General features: G+C 29.2%; 3 protein-coding genes across 8 annotated transcripts in view; all 3 read right to left on the bottom strand.

Annotated features, from left to right (window-relative positions):
• Window positions 1-18,659, bottom strand: part of LPCAT (lysophosphatidylcholine acyltransferase) — a 74,672-nt gene that overhangs the window by 48,034 nt on the left and 7,979 nt on the right. For all 6 annotated transcript variants that reach the window (XM_067276260.1, XM_067276258.1, XM_067276259.1 and 3 more), the window contains 2 exons: window positions 7,570-7,678; window positions 975-1,120 (listed from right to left, as the gene is read on the bottom strand). In XM_067276260.1, coding sequence (XP_067132361.1) covers window positions 975-1,120; window positions 7,570-7,668 — 245 coding nt within the window. In that variant the 5' untranslated portion in view covers window positions 7,669-7,678. The remainder of the gene's footprint in view (window positions 1-974; window positions 1,121-7,569; window positions 7,679-18,659) is intronic.
• Window positions 9,610-10,734, bottom strand: LOC136980235 (protein FAM200A-like). Its single transcript, XM_067276329.1, has 2 exons — window positions 10,571-10,734; window positions 9,610-9,949 (listed from the first exon to the last, which is right to left on the bottom strand). Exons 1-2 carry the CDS (start codon window positions 10,732-10,734, stop codon window positions 9,610-9,612), a joined length of 504 nt encoding a protein of 167 aa, XP_067132430.1.
• Window positions 10,924-11,478, bottom strand: LOC136980234 (protein FAM200B-like). Its single transcript, XM_067276328.1, has one exon. The coding sequence runs from the start codon at window positions 11,476-11,478 to the stop codon at window positions 10,924-10,926; it is 555 nt and encodes a 184-aa protein (XP_067132429.1).

Raw genomic sequence — 18,659 nt, 5'->3', positions numbered from 1 at the left:
TTTTCATATTCTTGAATGTAATCAAACATTGACAAAAAAACCTTTAAAATTCAGCTTTTTATTAACTAATCAAATATTTTCGACCATCAAGCTAAAATAATACAAAAGATTCAGGACAAAACACCTTAAATATGCAGAAGCATGGCAAATACACAACCAGGAAGGACAAACAATAAACTTTAGAGAATCGAGTAAAGTCTCAGCAGCATGAAGAGAGAACATAATCTAAATACTTTAGTATGAAAATGGACAAACGGTTAAAGAATTAGGCACAGTTGTGGTACTGTTTTAGTTATTTATTTATGTATTTATTTTATTTTTATTCAGTTATTTATATATCCTAATATATATATTTGTAGTATATACTGTATTTTTATTTACGAGCTTGTGCACTAGACAGCTATGAAAATTCAAATGTGCAATATCGTTAAATGTTTTTCCTCAGGAAGGTCTTCCAAATGGCTGACAACATTTGATTACTTAATGAAAAGCTGCATTTTAAAGGTTTTTTTTTGTCTATGTTTGATTATTATTTAACTGCAGTTTGAGAAGAATGTCTTGAATGTACTTTTACTATGTAAATTACTATCAACCATTTTTAATAATTTTGATATTAAACTGAAATTTATTAAGTATTTAATGTAAAACAAAGTATTTAATTGTATTTATTTAAAACAATATAATATCTTGAATTATTATAATTATTGAGTAAGTATTTCTTTGCTTATCCTTCAACTAAGTTTAATTGACAGATGAATCAACCAATTCATTTAAAATAATCATAAATCATTATTTTTCATATGTTTGACCTTATATTTTAATTTAATCTTTTTCCATATCAGAGGTTTTGCACAATTCATGCCGACAGACCTGCTTATTATTCATAAGAGCTTTCATAGCTATGGAATTATACTTGGCTTAGATTTTAAAATTTTTAATATTTAAAACATTATATATATTATATATTAAGATACCTTCTCCATCCACTCATTGGTTTACTTTTCATGTCTTCTTTAGAAATTCCAAACAAGCCAACAACAGCAAGAAACCAAGCTGATGAAAGAAGTATTAGCATAAGAAGTAATCTAATCGGTAATACAGTCACAGTCATAACCACAACCTGTCAAATATATTTTATAATAATTAAATCATGATATATATTCTGAATATAAACAAGTAATTATTGAAATTAATGTCTGAAACTGATTTTAAATAAAAAATTCACTTCTCAAGCAATATATTTTAACAGCATATTAAATGCTTAAATGAACAGAAATATTTAAAAGTATTAAAAAAATTCAAATGTGTCTAAATATTTACATCTAACTATAATTTTCTGAAAAATATAGTATGAAAAATTAAATTGTATTTTCATAAACAAACCATTGATACTTTTGCTTGAAAATAGAAAAATATTGATGCTTTATTAGATATATACTTTAATGTTTTTAGAAATGAAAGTAAAATATTTTAAAAGTAAATAATGATAATAATTTACTTTCTAAAATATTAACTCATGATTAAATTTCTAGAACTGAAATTAAAAATTATATTTTTAATAATGGCCGTATAAATTTTATAAATATTAATTTTAAATTTTATTACATGAAATATTTTAATAGTAGAGAACAAGACAATTGAGTGGACACATTATCTGATACTCATCTTAAACTGTACACAATTTTATCAAATTTTTCTCTTAAATAATAACTATATAATACAAAAGAATGTCCAAATTATAACTAATATTACAATAGCATTATTTAAGCTATATGTGAGAATCTAGGAGCTGTTTTTCTATAAATTTTAGCAAATGGACGAGTTATAACCACAACCTGATTATTTATTGCTTGATTTATTTATTTATTCCATCTGTTCCAAGCAGATGTTAATTTAACTGTCAACAATCGACCAGTCTTTGACAGAACTAGTCCCTTCCCCACTCTCATCAACCTAAGAAAGTATTGAAAATATGTTATGACAATTAATTGTTAAAGTGTGAGAAAATTGACATTTAACTAAGTCCACGGAAAAATTCTAAAAACAATCGAAAGAAATAAACCTTCTAATCGATTTTGTTTAATTCCCACCGTCCACTGATGACACATTCAGAGTGTCATCACGACCAAACATCTGGTCACGAGACCAAATTCCCGCACCAAAGAGGGATATAACGGCCATGCAAGGAGCATCTGTCAATGCTGTGTCATCGATACTAATTTATTCTTTTTTATAAGCGAGGTCTAACTCACTGAATTTTTTAAATTATTCGAGAGAACTGTGTAATTTTTGTGCTGAGGAAGAATCTGTGAATGCTTGGCATGTTTTGGCTAAATGTGGGTGTCTTAATAGTATTACGTGAAGAAATTTTTGGCTGTGTTGTTTCTTCCAGATCTTTATTTCTTAAAATATTATTGAAACCATGTTATCAATTTAAAGTGTTTTGTTTTTAAAGAAATCTGTTGACCTTTTATTCTAGGGGGCGTGATTCCTCTGCTATAAATTTGGCTTTATTGCCGGTGTTGTTTGCAAGCATCTGTCAATGCTGTGTCATCCATCGATACTAATTTATTCTTTTTTATAATAAATAAGTAGTAGTCAAATGACACACAAATCACAAAATTTTCATAGGATAACATGTATGACATATTCTAATCACAAAAATTTCAATTCCCATTCAATATAATGTATGACACACACTAATCACAAATTTATTTCCATTCAATATAATGTATGACATATTCTAATCACAAAAATTGTTAAGTAAATAATTTTTCGGACTTACCTTTTCAGATTATAAGAACTGCGATTGGTGGGATTTTGATATAAATTAATTTTTAAGATATGTTAGAATTTATTTTAATGCCAGGATCGGTCATGGAAGCATACGGTTTTATTATTACCTACGACGGCAACAGAAATTATTCTGTTTCTCCGCGTTTGTACAAGTCACTCGATAGCTGCATTGCTACGGTAAATAATTTTTCTTTCGATATTCCTGATAATTTTCCTATTGTTTTGCGTTATTTTAAAGTTAACGGAGAAATATGGAAAAGAGATGGAAAATTTGGTTTTGTAATTGTGGATGATGATGGAAGAATTAATGAAGTTAGTAATAATTTATATTATTCATTCGAAGAATGTTCGGATGTTATGAGAGAAGTTTATGTTGAAAAGAATAAAAAGAATATATTAATATTTAGAGAGATAAATTGCGGATTGAGACATTATAAATTTACTAAAGTTCATAAAATCGATTGATATGTATTTTAAACATCCAAGTAACTGTATAATTGCGGGATCATCGCAGCGTGGAAAGACTATGCTAGTAAGAAAAATTATTCATTGTAAAATTTATGAAAAACAGTTAAAGAAAATTTTATGGTGTTATTCTGTATATCTACCATTTTTTCGAGATGAAAAAGATATTACATTTATGTATAGCCTACCTGAATCTGTGCAAGGATGGGATTTAGTAATAATTGATGATTTGATGCACGAACTTAGTTCAAAAATTGCATTCTTGTTTACAACAGAGTCTCACCATTATAATGTAAGTGTGATCTTGATAATGCAAAATCTGTTTCCGAAAAATAGAATTATGAGAAATATAACTTTAAATACTCATTATTTGATTTTGTTTAAAAATAATCGTGATGAAAGTCAAGTAAGTTGTTTGGGAAGGCAAGCTTTTGCAGGAAAATGTAATTTTTTTATGTATGCATATAAAAAAGTGACAGAAAAGGATTTTGGTTACTTGTTATTAGATTTTCACCCTAAAACAGACAAGAAACTTTCGGTGCGGAATTCGTGTTTTCCAGATAAACAAGGTATTTTTTGGATATACTTACCAATAAAATGAAGAACGTAAAGAAAAATTATCATATGCTGGCACTTTTAGCCAAAACTACCCCTTCTCAATGAAGAGCAATACTGAAAGGAGCTACTCCCAATCAAGTTAAAGTTTTGTGCGAAATATGCAATAATTTGCAGAGAGGAAATATACCCGCTAATGTTCATAAATTACAAAAATATAAAAAAATAATTAGAAAATTAAGTGAAAAACACGTCTCTTTTAATACCAAGAAAAAAATTTTGGTTAATCAATCTGGTGGATTCCTTCCCCTTCTACTGGCACCGCTTTTTTCTATGGCAGGAGGATTAATTGGTAAAGTAATAGGAAAAAAAAAAAACAAATGGCAAAACAGATGGCTCTGGTTCCTCCCGAATTGTTAGTGGCGTATCAAATTAAACCTGAAATAAGAATTGGAAATAATATTGAAGAATTACTCGAGAGTACCGATTTATTTGACGATAGTAAAGTTAAATTATTAAGTCAGTTGATTTTGAGATATCAGAGAACAGTCCATAAGCCGAAAGAGCCAGTCAGAGTGTCTGCTGTACGCGATGAAAAACCACCGGAACCACCCGAAGAAAGACCCGACGCTGACGATAACGGTGAGGGCGCATTTATTAAACAAATAACTATATCTGTACCACAGCTATATCAAAAATACATTCCTCATTTAATCGACAAACTGAGACAAAATGATTACAAATGGAATACAAAAGGTGAATTAACAGTTAGGGGCACTCCAGTTGCAGGAAGTCATATAATTGATCTGTTATCCCATTTAATGAGAAATTGAAAAACACTGCTTTCTCCAGTCGGTTTTAACGTGTTTTGGGAAGCTGTAAGAAAGTTAAATTTTCCTAGAGAGTGGATGGTAAATAAAAGTTTGGCAACTCTACCCGAAATCGGCAAAAAGCCGAGATATCAGCCAATACAAGTTGAAAGTCCTGAAGAAATTTTTTCTACAATTTCTCCAAGAGTATTTTACCAGTGGAAAAAGTCATCGAAAAAGAGGAAGAAGAGTCCCGAATGGAGAAACTATTGAAATCAATATACTATAACCCTAAATCTGCATCATTCGGAGAAGTGAGTAAACTAGTTAAAACTTCTAATTTATCAAAATCTACTGTCAAAAAATGGTTGTCTTCTCAGCCCGCTTATTCATTGCATAAGGTGACTATATATGCTATATATGCTAGGTGACTATACCTATTCTCAGAAAGAGAGATTTGGCAACTGTGACGAAATTCTCATTTCTGAAGACTCGTGTGAAAAAGATGACGATAATTCGGGAACCTCTACCTTATCCAATTCTGGAGACAAAAAATAATAAAGAAGGTTTTGCTGACTCTAAATATTATTTTGTAATGGTTTAGGTGATTATTTTGTACCCAAATAATGTACCCAATATATATTGGTTTAGGTGGTTGTAATGTACTCAAATATTTTAATTTTGTACTCAAATAATGTACCCAATTTTCATTTTGTACTCAAATAAAGCAGCAAATAATATTAAAATGTTTATTTATTTCTTTGTAGACAAAGAACCACCCCCAATTGACTGGAAAATTTTCTCATCTTCGTCTGTAAACGAAGACACAATAAGACAATTTCACAACTTTGTTCACTGGGACACAATTAGTCAACGAGGCAATTTATCTCTCCGATTTATTTCAGATTACGCAAATAAATTAAATTGGGAGCATATATGGAAAAATTACAAATTTTCAACCACATTTATTTCAACTCATCTTGATTACACAAAATGGGATTTATTTTGCCAATATCAACAATTAAATGACCTTTTCCTTACAAATTATTCAGACCATCTTGATTGGAATAAAGTCGCTGAATTTCAAACTCTCTCAAATGATTTTATTACCCTTGTCATACATGAATTTGATATAAAAAAACTATTAAAATACCAACAATTAAAAACATCAACTTTACGTAAAATAGAAGGGCACCTAAACTGGATTTTTGTTTCTCGTTATCAAAAACTTGACCAAGACTTTATTGACAAATTTCAAACTAAATTGTCTTGGTGCCACATTATAAAATACCAAAATTTAACCAGGGAATACATTGTTAGCAATCACAAAAATTTATTCCTGTACCTAATGTCAGAAATATGTCTCAGTTTAGAAAAACTGAGAGAAAGATACAATTATTAAATGTTTTACTATATCCAATTTCTCTGTAATGCAAAATAAAAAATCTTTCAAAATAATTTCAGTATTAAATTATTTCAATCACTTCGTGATAATAAAACTTAACTTGCCAAAAAATAAATATAATTTACTTGATAATTTGTGAAATAATTTACTTAGTATACAGATAAATTTTAACACAATTTATATCAACCAACTTATATTTACTTGACAAAATAGTTTAAAAAATTATTTACTCGACAATTTTGTGATTAGTGCTACCCATACATTATATCGAATGGGAATAAATTTGTGATTAGTGTGTGTCATACATTATATCGAATGGGAATTGAAATTTTTGTGATTAGAATGTGTCATACATGTTATCCTATGAGAATTTTGTGATTCGTGTGTGTCATTTGACTACTACTTAAATAAAGTAAACAAAATAAACAATTTGCTTATTTTGTTTACTTTATTTTTTTTATTTATTGGTATTTTCGTATTTTATTGACAGATGCTCCCAAATGTTAAACTTTAAATATTACGTTGTAATTTTAAATCTTAACCTATAATTTAAATGATTACTTATATAATTTATTATTGTATATTTTTGTCTGTAATTTTATGTTCTTTGTATTTAAGCATTTTGTTTTTGGGAGAAGGTATTGCTCCCTGCATCAAGGATTGTATCCAGTATGCATAATAAATAAATAAAAATAAAAAATAAAAATAATGGCCATGTACCCGACCTTCAGCACAGATTTCACCAAGACTCCCTTCCCACTACACTCAAGGCAGATTTCCCCATAGATGAGTGATCACTAACTCCAACGCAATCAGTCCCTAAGGAATATCTTTAAAGTTGTGAATTGTGCAAGTGTTGTCCCAGGCCTCCACAGACAATTTACCACCTAGACTGTAAAGTCCACTACTGAAAAGAGGTATGATGATTAACAGATTGATGTAAACTCTTTCTTAGTCTGTTAGTCCAATAAGCAGAATGCGATATCGTAGAATCTTGTCTCAAGTTTGTAATCTCGTTGTTTGTATTCATTTACTTATATTAAATTTGTTGATTTTTACAATGGTAGCTCTTACTCATGTATCACAGACCCCTATTGGCATGTCCAGGACATCGGCATGAATGAGGACTTAACTGTCCCTGACGTCAGAAAAAAGGTTTAGCGTGTTACTCTCTAAACCCCGGCTTCTCACATATATATGTTACCATGAAAGGCCAAAATTAGAGAATGTCAACATTCTCTAATTTTGATCTTTCACGGTAAAATATATAAACAGCTGGAAAAGTAATAATTGAAAAATAAATAACATTCTTAAGCTATAATTAATTAATAATTGACAATATGTTGTGATGTAAGAAAAGATCTCAAAAAGAAAAACCAAAAAGTTCTTAGAAAAGGCATGTAAAAAAGAAAATCAATATTTGAATTATCTTAAATTATAAAACTATAATTCAATTAAGTTTTTAAAATATTTATTTCTAAATTTAATATTAAATATTTTTGTTCACTTTTATGTAATTTAATGATAAAAAATAAATACCTTTATTTTATCATAAGTTGTTAATTCTAACTTATGTATAAATGGATTCAAAATTTCAGCAGAAATAGCTGTAGCCTCTTCAAAGATATTTGTCGTCATATTAAATGTTCTATATTTAAGAAAACAAAAAATATTATATTATTTCAATAATTCATAAATTATCTAAAGTAATTTGCTTCTGAGATTTTTAAAGCAACATGAAAATATATTTTATAATTACAATTTGTATCTTAAAGTTTTTGTCTGACTTTAATATTTAAATAATTTTTTAAGTATTATATTATATTATATTCTAAAGTGAGATTAAATGTCTGTAGTTATAATAATTATAAAATAAGAGCAGATATACAGTAGAACCTCTATTATCCGGACTAATTGAAGATGAAGGTAGTCCAGATAAGGAAAAATCCGGATAATCGAAAAAAATAATAATTGACAGTGCATATAGCAGACATGGGCAAATGCGGCTCTTTTTGAGTTACATGAGGCTCTTGCTGAGTGTTAATTTCTGTTTTTTATTATATTTATATTATATAATAAAATCACGCGCTTTACCATACTATCCGCCACGACAGTACAGAACTGCGGCTCCCATGCATTTTGCAAAACCTACATTTTGGCTCCCACTGAACTCTTGCTTGCCCACCCCTGGCATATAGTATGAATAATTTTTATTTGTCTAGATTTACATATAGCTTCAATATTAAATTATTTTTTATTAAGAAATTCAATTAAAGATTTTTGTTTAAAGCTAGCTGTTCTTTTTGAAGCTGCTAAATTGCGAATACTTTTAAGACATATAAGTTGTCCTGAGTTACTCTCTTCTTAGCTCTCAAACCACTTCATGGCGACATCTAAGCAACGAAAAGCTTCAGAATGTGTAGGACCAATATCTCTTACTTCGCAAATCTCTTCGTCTTCTCGATCTTGTTTATCTGAGGCAGATATTTCTTTAATTATTTTCTCATCATTCAAAATTTGGAATCTAGGATCATTTGCATCGCAATTTAACCACTCAGTTACATCTTCTTCGTCACATTCGGCACATATTGAAATTTGTGCTATTACTTCCGCAATGTCTCTTATACCACTTTCTACTGTTACTGGAATTTACTAATGGTCTTTTCAAAATTTTGTTCAATGCATTCCATCATGTACGTACATTAACAGTGTCACAATTTGCCAAGTGCAAATCAGCAAATTCGTACAATTTTTGTTTATGTTGAACAATCCAGATAATCGAAAATCCAGATAATGGAGGTTCTACTGTAATATACATTATAATTCTATCAGGTATATAGATTATTATTCAACAAAATAATGCAATTCAATGCAAAATGTTAGTATAAAAAAGTTAAACAAAGATTTATTCATTACATGTAAGACAAATTAAATATAAATTAAAAATTAATAAAAAATTAGCAACATGAGATACGGAATTAATATAGCCAATTAGCAAACAATACAGCTCAAAACAAAATTTGGTTTGGGCTGAACAAAATTTGGTACTGGAAAAATTTGTTGTTATTTGGTTATTTATTGAGATTTAAAACTTCTGATACAAATTATTTTATATACAGTAGAGCATCGATTATCCGACTTAATTGGGGACTGGGGTTGGTCAGATAACTGAAAAGTATGAAAAAATACATTATTAGTATAATGCAGAGGTTCCCAATCTTTTTCGGTTTGCGGCTCCCTAAATAATCAGATTTTTTCGCGGCGCCCTTAATACATCTACGCCCTAAATTTTTTGACTTTCTTCATCTATACGCCCTAAATTTTTGACTTACTTGAAAAATTGGAAAACTTTCCTTTTCAAAAGCGATTATCCATTTAACAGCGAAAAATTAAAAACAGATACTTACTATTTTCCTTGGGATAATATAAAATATCTAATTTCAACTGTTTCGGTAATATCTATATTGAGACTGGACAACCACCATGTGGTTAGGTTAGTTGAAAAATAAATTAAACACGAATTTTAAATTCACAAACAATTTATTGAACGTTTATTGTTGATTAACATTATTAAAATTATTAATGGGATGGATGGGCTTGATGTTCACTACACAACTTCTCAAATCTCGGAATAAAATTGGATATGGCGACCCTCATTTCTTGTTCAACGTTAATTTTCGAGCGATATTTACTTTTTATTACTGCGACTGCCGAAAACCCAGCTTCGCACAAATAGGATGTTGCAAACGGAATTAATATTCGTAGAGCTTTACCACTAAGCAGTGGATATTCCTCTTTTACTGATATCCAAAAATCAGAAAGTTCCATGCTACCAAATTTTAACTTTAAAGTATTATCGCAAGACAAGTCAATAAGAGATTCTTCTTCTAAAGAAGTAAATTCAGATGGAGTCTTGGCTCTAAATGGGTTTTGAATCCATGTAAATTTATCAATATCTGCTTCAAAGTATTTTTCAAACTTTTTTATAAGCTCTGATCAACTTTGATAAGCTTTCTGATTTATAAGATCAACAAAAATGGATTTTATATTGCAAGACAAATTAATTTCATTGGAGGTTACAAACTGGTGCAACAAGGGAAAACAATCACTGATACACTCTTTATTAATTTTTATTTTCCATAGCTGTAATTTTTTTCTGAAAGCTGAAATCTTTTCTGTTTGCTTTAAAATGTGCATATTGCGTCCTTGTAAGGAGATATTCAACGAATTTAACTTTTCAAAAATATCACATAGATATGCGAGTTTAATCAAAAAGTCTGTTTCCACGAAGTGTTTGGCATACTCATGTTTTTCTTCTTCAAGGAAAGCGTATATTTCTTGCCGTAATTGGAACGTACGAGACAATACACCTCCGCGAGAGAGCCATCGTGAGTGGCAGTAGTACAACAAAGATGTGTATTCGGCTCCCATATCTTCACACATTTTTTAAAAAAATCTTGCTTTCAGTGGCCGAATTTTTATATAGTTTACTATATTTACTACACGTTCTAAAACTATATTTAGTGGAGGACTCATATACTTTGATGCCAGTGCTTCTCTGTGAATGATGCAATGGGTCCAAACTGAATCTGGAGCTTTGTTTCGAATAAGCGCCTGCAATCCTCCATAAGAGCCGGACATTGAACGACCACCGTCAGTACAAACACCAACGCACTTTGTCCATTCTAAATTATTTTCAACCATAAATATATTCAGGATCTCGAACAAATCGTGAGCCTTTGTACTTCCAGTAATACTTTTACAAAAGAGAAGGTCCTCAACGATTGAATTACCATCTAAGAACCGTACGTAACAAATCAAGTGTGCATCCTTATTATTATCTGTGGCCTCATTGAGTTGTAATCCAAATTCACTTTTTTTTTAATTTTTCAATTAATTGTATATTAAGATCCTCCCCATGTGCTGAATTCTGCGACTAATGGTATTGTTAAACAAAGGGACTTTTGAAAGCAGTTTTCCCGCCGTCTCGCCAATCATAATGTTTACTAAATCTACAGCAGCCGGTAGAATGAGTTGCTCTGCGATGGTATGGGACTTTTTACACTTAGCAACTCTATATGCAACTTTGTATGATGCTAGCAAAGCATTATTTGGTATTGACATATGTTTAAAAATGCTGCCTTTTTGTTGTTTTAATTCAATTAACTTTTTGGTAAAAAAGTCGCGAGGTCTACCAACAAAGTTAGAATGGTTGGTTTCTAAATGTCGTTTTAACTTACTTGGAAGCATACATTCTGGTGCCAAAACTTTCATACACAACACACACTGTAGTCTCTCCTTATCATTTTCGTTTATTGATGTAAAGCCAAAATCCAAATAACTGTCACGACGTTTTCGCCTCTCGAAACCCTTGCCACTTGTTTCTGGAACATCCTCTCTAGATTCAGCACTATCTTTATTATTCGAGTTTAATAAGAATTTGTCCATTTTTAGGGTGATCAGAAAAATAACTTTTGAAAATTAACTTAACCACCACACTGTTAAGTTAGTCGTTAGTCCAACAAACAAAAACTAATGCAAACACTAAGATGGTGACAACGAATGAACAGAAATCCAACTTGGTACTGCGTTATTCACGCTTAGCGTCTAGCTCCACACCCAAGCTTTAGTGACTAAACCACTAAAGCATGGGTGGGGAAAGAAAACAATGAAAGACTCGAAAGTTGCTAAATTCTTGGAATTTTGTCAGCATACACGATTGTTGGCGCAAAATTTCGAGAATTGGAAATTCCAAGAAAATTGCCGAATTGTTTAATTGAATATTTCGCGGCGCCCTTATGACGGCATCTCGGCGCCGCGGGGAGCCGCGGCGCACACTTTGGGAATCACTGGTATAATGTATTAGGCCTGGTTTAAATACTAGCCTCCCTTTCATGGTCGAGCCAGTGCTGCTAGCTAAAACATGCAAAAATTTAACAAAAATAATATTAAAGTAGCCAAGACATAACCAAATACTGTAGCTCCACATCACTAGCGGACATTTGAATTTGCCGACTAGAACGTGGTCGGTTAATCGGGGGTCGGATAATCGATGCTCTACTGTATTTCATTCTAACTAATTAATGTAAAAATCTTATCGGTTTAAAATCAATACAAATAACTTTTATTAAATTCTCTAATTTTTGACAATATTTAGTTTTAAAAAGCTTAATACTTATAAAGTTTGTGTACTTTTGTTAAAGCGATTACAGCTTTAACAAATATACACAATGTTTATTTTAAACATGTTTCATTTTTAGTTTAAGATACTTTTATGAATGTTTTAATTTTTATTCAAATTACTGAATATTAAAAATGCTGTTAAAGGCTATGATTATTCAATAATTTAAAAACAATTGAAATATTAAAATTCTTAAAATGTTTAAAAGTTATAATTGACTTTCCTAAAAATATTGTCATTTGTTTCAAAAAAAAAAAGGAATTAATTTTCAAAGTTTTCTATATCAGCACATTTTTCTCATAATAATTTATTACTTCAAATATATAAATTTGAACTTTGTTATTGTGTTTTCAGATAGTGTTAAAATCTTATAAATCTAATTTAAATTTTAAAAAAATGATTTGATATTATTAAGAATAGATTTCATTCAAAATGAAAAATAGTTTTATGAAAAACTTTTGTGTTTCACTTGAATTTCTGCCTACATAGACTTACTTCTTAAAAAATGAAATAATTAAATTGTAAAAAAATAACATTTGTTGCTAATATACAATAATAATACTTTATAGCAACATTTAAAAATCTTAGGAAAAAACAAATCTGTAATATCTTGAGCTAAATATATCTAAAAATTTATACACAAGCTATATTGAAAATGTTGCCAAGTATGTTAATTTGGGAATAATGCCATTTTCACCAAAATTTCAATAACAAGCCATTAATATAAAAAAAGTAAAAACAACACAGTGCGGTGTTAACAGTTAACATTGCACTTGGAGTGTTTTTACCTTTTTATGTGATATTTGGCACAAGGTTCAAGCTGTATTGTGCCATCAATATGTCTGTCAAGTAGCATATATTTCTTTAAATGAAATTAGATCTATTATATATGTTGTTTCTAATTAAAATGAAAATAAATCCAAAGTTAAAGAATTTAATATCCTTTCTTAGAAGGAAAACATTTTGCATGGTCCAATGGGTTTGTAACTTTTTAATTTTTCCTACTAGATGACATCTTTTTCAAAATAAATGTTTCTAAATGACAAAAAGTACAGAAGTATATTTTCCATTAAAGTTTTGAATTTTGGCATAGAGATTTATTAATAATTTAATTTTTTTATTTTATATCAATTTTTGTGTTAGTCACAATTTTATTTCAGTCATCAATGACGATATTTATAAATACAGGGTGTATTAAATCCTTATTAATATTATTATTATTATTTAATTAAAAAATTTTATATTAAATAAATTCTGTAAAGAAAATTACTGTCTTTAACATTACATTTTCAATAATGAACACTATCATTTCATAGTTTTATGGGAAATTAAGAGCAAAAGAATTCAAAATTATTTTAATGTAAATATTTTTAAAAAATGAATTAACTATTGCAATGCATTCAATAATGACAAAATTCATGCTTCATGTAAAATAATTTTTCCTGAATATTAATTCACTCAGTCTTTCTTTTTCATTACTGTCTCAAATATAACCCTACCTTAAGAAACATGAAAGCTTTATTTTAGTATTTCTCAAAAGTATTTGACATTTACAAAACATACACTTGAAATGTAAATACTAGTCAAATATCTCCCCTAATTCTGGAATTTCTTGTGAACAACACATTTATAACCTATTTAATACTTCTTGCATGAAAATAATAGAATCAAAATGTCATCTGAAATATCCAATATATTTTTCTATAATGCTTTCAAATTATTTTTATTTATATATAGTATCATTTTTTAAATAAAGGATTATGAAACTTAGCACCGTATTTGTAAATAAATAAATAAATTTCTGCTAATTTCAGGAAGTCATCTTTTTATTAAATAAAAGAAACATTTTTAGTCAAAATCTGACCATCTGCAGCTTAAATCATCACTTTTCAAATAACTAATTGAAAAATGAATGTAGCAAATCGAATGAAGTACTCAGCACTCTGCTCTACATTGCATTTTATTTTAACTAGTATATTGAAAGAATTCATTGTGATAGAAAACAGGTAAATATTTCATTTAAAATTACATTGCAATTTTGGCATTTTTCATGGCATGGTTTATGTATAGATCATGAATACAATTCTATTCATTGTTCACGAAAACCTTCAGAATCAAAATACATACCATTTTTTACATTTCTAACTTCAAGTTTTGTATATTATCCTTCTCGGAATCAAAACAAAAAAACAAAATAAGCTTTTCAAAATATATTCAATAATCTTTATACAGGCATAGTTAAATGTTTCATATGATGAGGAAATAATGGTTTTTACTAAAATTAATTTTAGAAAAATCATTACTTCTTCATAAATTATTCTATCATCCTTTATGACAGCAAACCATAAAAAGCTATTTTTATAGTTTGAAATGTAATTCTACCAAATGCAATTTTAAAGTTTAAAAAACTTTTTATATTTAGTATTATAAATATGAAAATCATCAATATGATCTAAATATAATCATATTAAAACAAAACAATTATAAAATCAATTTTAAAATTTAAATTTATAATTTTATAAAATCAAAACTGTTCTTAAGTTCTATGTCTAGAGAAAAAGCAAATTTAATCCATAATCCAAAACTAATTCCAAAAATATTCACATACAACAATAATTAATAATATTTTGCTTTTGAATTGATTACAGATAATAAATGTAACTGATGTGAAGCAACAAAATTATTTTACTAGAATAAGAAATGCTTTAGTATAACATCATGACTACCATGCAAATGTGAGAGCACAGATGTGCATTCTCACATTCAGATGGTGATAGCATCAAGGAATGTAAAGCAAGAACTGAAAGAAGGACAACAGAGTTGGAAGCATAGCTTCCAACTCTGAACAGAAGAAGAAGAGGAAAGAATAGAAGTACAAAAGAAGTTAAGCATAAAGGGGTTAGCTGGTGTGTTCTCAAATTGAATGCAGCTATATTAGAACTACACTCAAACCTGTTTTTGTGCGGTCTATTTTTGTGCGATTTTTTATTTGTGCGATTTGTTTTGTGTGATTTTTTGTGTGCGGTATATGAATTTCAATCAAATTGGTATACTGCACAAAAATAATTGCACAAAACACATTGCACGTATAAAAGACCGCACAAAAACAGGTTTGAGTGTAGATGGTATGGATTGGAATGCTAAACAGTTTACAAAAGCAGAACGGCAAAGAATGAACTTTTATGACGATGATGTAAAATTTATGAAGAACAAAAAAAAAAGACTTACAAAGCAGATCACACTAACAAGATTATTCTTCAAAGTTACAATCAGGACCCTACCCGTACAATTTCTTCCATTCCTTTGCAGTCATCTCCCTTACCCAGCTACACCTCTACAGCTCCCAATAACCCTACTGATAACTCTTATAACACTAATGACCTTGGACCACTCAGGATTCAACTTTTTGAAGGATTCAATGACTACAATATTAATTTGAATGCCTTTTTTTAAATGAATAAAACTAAGTTTTTGGTACAGTATAACATTTTAATAATTTTTGCTGATTGTATTTTTATGTTCTGTACGCTGTAAGAAATGCAAATTAAAGCAAAGTTACCAAATTGGAGTCTCCTTTAGACTGTTTCTTTATCAAGAATAAATAAAACAATTAAACTCCTCATTTTTTGGCCAATTCCGTTAATGACCTAGTCATAGGAACAGAACTCACGAGGAGTGCCTGTATCATCAATTTTACTGTTTTATTAAATAATCAACAAGTACACTGTATTTACCAATCAAATTACTTTCACTTTTTCCCAAAAATACAGTAGAAGGCCTACTGAAAAGATGTGAACAAAATATCTGAATGCTCCAAAATATCTGAATGCTCTGTGACATATAGTACAGTAGTTATTTTCTATTAAATTTCCTTGCAATAATTTACAAAGATAGAAATGAAGTATATGTGCTACAACAACTATTTACACACAATAAATATCCTAAACAAATTTACTTAAGGAATTCCATAATTTTCCTTTTATTATTCATCTAGATAAACTGATTAGTGTAATTTATTGAGTTAAAATTTTCAAACATTGTACACCTATAAATTCCCACCAGCATTCATCTGTTTGTCTGCCCTTCCTTAATCTTGAGAACAGAGTTAGATAGGTGAAAGGTGAATGAAACCAGATATGGAAAGTTTAGGGTAGGTGGCCCTAAGCTTTCCATATCTAATTAACTATATACAAACTTCTAGTTCAAACCGAAGTCACATTATTTCAATTCAAAACTTTTCGAAAGGAGTTAGATAGATGATTGGCATGACTATTGCTAACAGGGGAAAAAGTATGATGTATGGGAGCAAGACATTACTAAATTTGAGAGCATTGTGACAAATAATTGCAGCCCAGCCTTGTGAATATGTCACAATAAATAATTGCTTGTTGCTAATATACTTTATCAATCAACTATATTTTTATCTACTACATCTCTGCTCAGGAATGGGTTTAGGAGGAGCAGGGTGCAGTTAAACCCCACTTCTGACAGTTTTCACAAATACAGCTGGTTACATCAGGTAGTAAAAAATTTAAGGCATATTGTTTTCTTTCTGATCTCACTCTAACATTTCCTGGATCCACTATTGTCTATGTTTGATGTCAGTCACCAAATCTACCTATTCTCAGTTGGCTAATATAAGATAATTATATTGGTATAGGTTACAAAAATCATTTAACTATTTACTGGTGTTACATTCAATCAAAATAGAATGTATAACTGAACAGCATTATGGTCAAAAATTGTTTATATTATCTGCTTTAATTATTTTAATTTAAATCTTAAACAATTCCAATCATATGACTATACCAGATATTTTTCTGTAACTTTATTATATTATTATTAAAATCAATTATAATTACTATTATTTTTGTTATGTTAATATCACAAATGTATAGCACACCTTAGTCCAGAAAAAAAAAGTATTTTTTGAGAATTGGTAATATATTAAAGTGCTCTAGTCACAGTGATAATAAATAATCACAGATTATATCTGTCAAAAGTTTGATAGCATAGATAACTGGAAATACTTCTCTATTTTCCAGTTGCCCAATCTAAAATCTTCAGAAAGGATTGAAGATCCAAATTATATTCAAAAGCATCATTTTTGAAATAAATTAATTAAATAACTTGTCTAAAATTAGCCAAACATATTATATTTATATTACTCACAAATTCTGGAGGAATCATTCTTCCACACATACAACTATTAACATCAATTTCATATGATCAAAAATGTTCGACAAAGTTGAATTAAAACTTGCTGGTTTTAAAATTAAGGTTAATAGCTGTATGTATTGAAGAGTGTTTTATGACAGTGAAGATACAGATATAATGCCAAAATTAATTTCATAGCTAATCAATTACCTCATCCTAGATTACTATTGATCAATGAAACATTAAAAAACAAGAGCGATGGCCACTATTATTTAGAACAGCTGTGGCATTATTCACATCTGGAGTTTTTACTCAATGTTAATATGTTATGTGCCATCATGACCTGTGCCTATTACCATCAGGTTCTTGAAGATGTATAGAAAAACCAAGGAAAAATGATCTAGTTTAATTAAAAGAGCTATCCTAATTTTGCAGAACAATGTATAACCCTGTACAGCCCACTTGACAACTTGCAAAATCCAGGAACTGGACTGGAAAGATACTGCCACATTCCCTCTACAATCCAGACTATATTCCTATTTTCATTTTTCAACCTCAAAAAATACTTCCTGAGCAAGCAACATTTGATGATACTTTTCAAAAGAATGTCTGATCTTAGTACAGATATGCTGACAAAACCTTTATGCCACTAGTATCCAGGCTAAGTTTAGGCAATGCCCAAAGATATGTTAGAAAGGTGTATTGATGGTTTATTAAAGAGTTGATTCTGAGAGTTTTTCATTCCTGGAGTAAAACAAATTCTGGAAGATTTCACATTTTTTTTAAATCTCAGCAATATAAAAATGCTATCTCCTATTCTTTAGTCTGTTTTAATATATATGCATAAAGTCATCTTGTTAAGTAAATATAAAAGAAACAGGCCTCAATTTGGAAGTCAGAGAATTTAGAAACTTTTGCCAAATTTCATAACTTGCCCGGAAAATTTGAGAGATTTGATAATCCTAATCCAGGCATTGATCAAACTCTGGAATACGTTATATCTCTGAAGAAGGGTATTATGTAGAGAAATAAATTATACTTTTCTTTCTTACTTATTCTTTCTTCATTCTGCCTGTTTCACTTAGTCAAAAGTTCATTTGGCATGAACAACTCTTGTGCATTATATCTTAATGTTCTTTCTTATTTTTGTAATTATAGTTTTATTAAATTCTTTATCAAAATAAAATATCAAGTACTCTCTAAAAGTACTGAATACATCTGTTTGTTGCTGAATTTAGTTGTAAAATATGTATGCATTTTTCTAATATAATCAATAAATATTGTGATATGG

The sequence above is a fragment of the Centruroides vittatus genome, unplaced genomic scaffold (assembly GCF_030686945.1).
Source record: "Centruroides vittatus isolate TY-2023 unplaced genomic scaffold, ASM3068694v2 contig_680, whole genome shotgun sequence".
In the NCBI taxonomy this organism is placed as follows: domain Eukaryota; kingdom Metazoa; phylum Arthropoda; class Arachnida; order Scorpiones; family Buthidae; genus Centruroides; species Centruroides vittatus.
Note: the sequence above shows the minus strand (reverse complement) of the source record. Positions and strands in the feature narration are given on the sequence as shown.

What these genes read in the sequence shown, in the direction of transcription:
- LOC136980235 (XM_067276329.1), bottom strand. Translation starts at nt 10,734, where the DNA reads ATGGTTGAAAATAATTTAGAATGGACAAAGTGCGTTGGTGTTTGTACT. An exon ending in AGAGAAGCACTGGCATCAAA is followed by an intron (nt 9,950 to 10,570) that starts GTATATGAGTCC and finishes AAACCCATTTAG; the next exon opens with AGCCAAGACTCCATCTGAAT.
- LOC136980234 (XM_067276328.1), bottom strand. Translation starts at nt 11,478, where the DNA reads ATGGACAAATTCTTATTAAACTCGAATAATAAAGATAGTGCTGAATCT.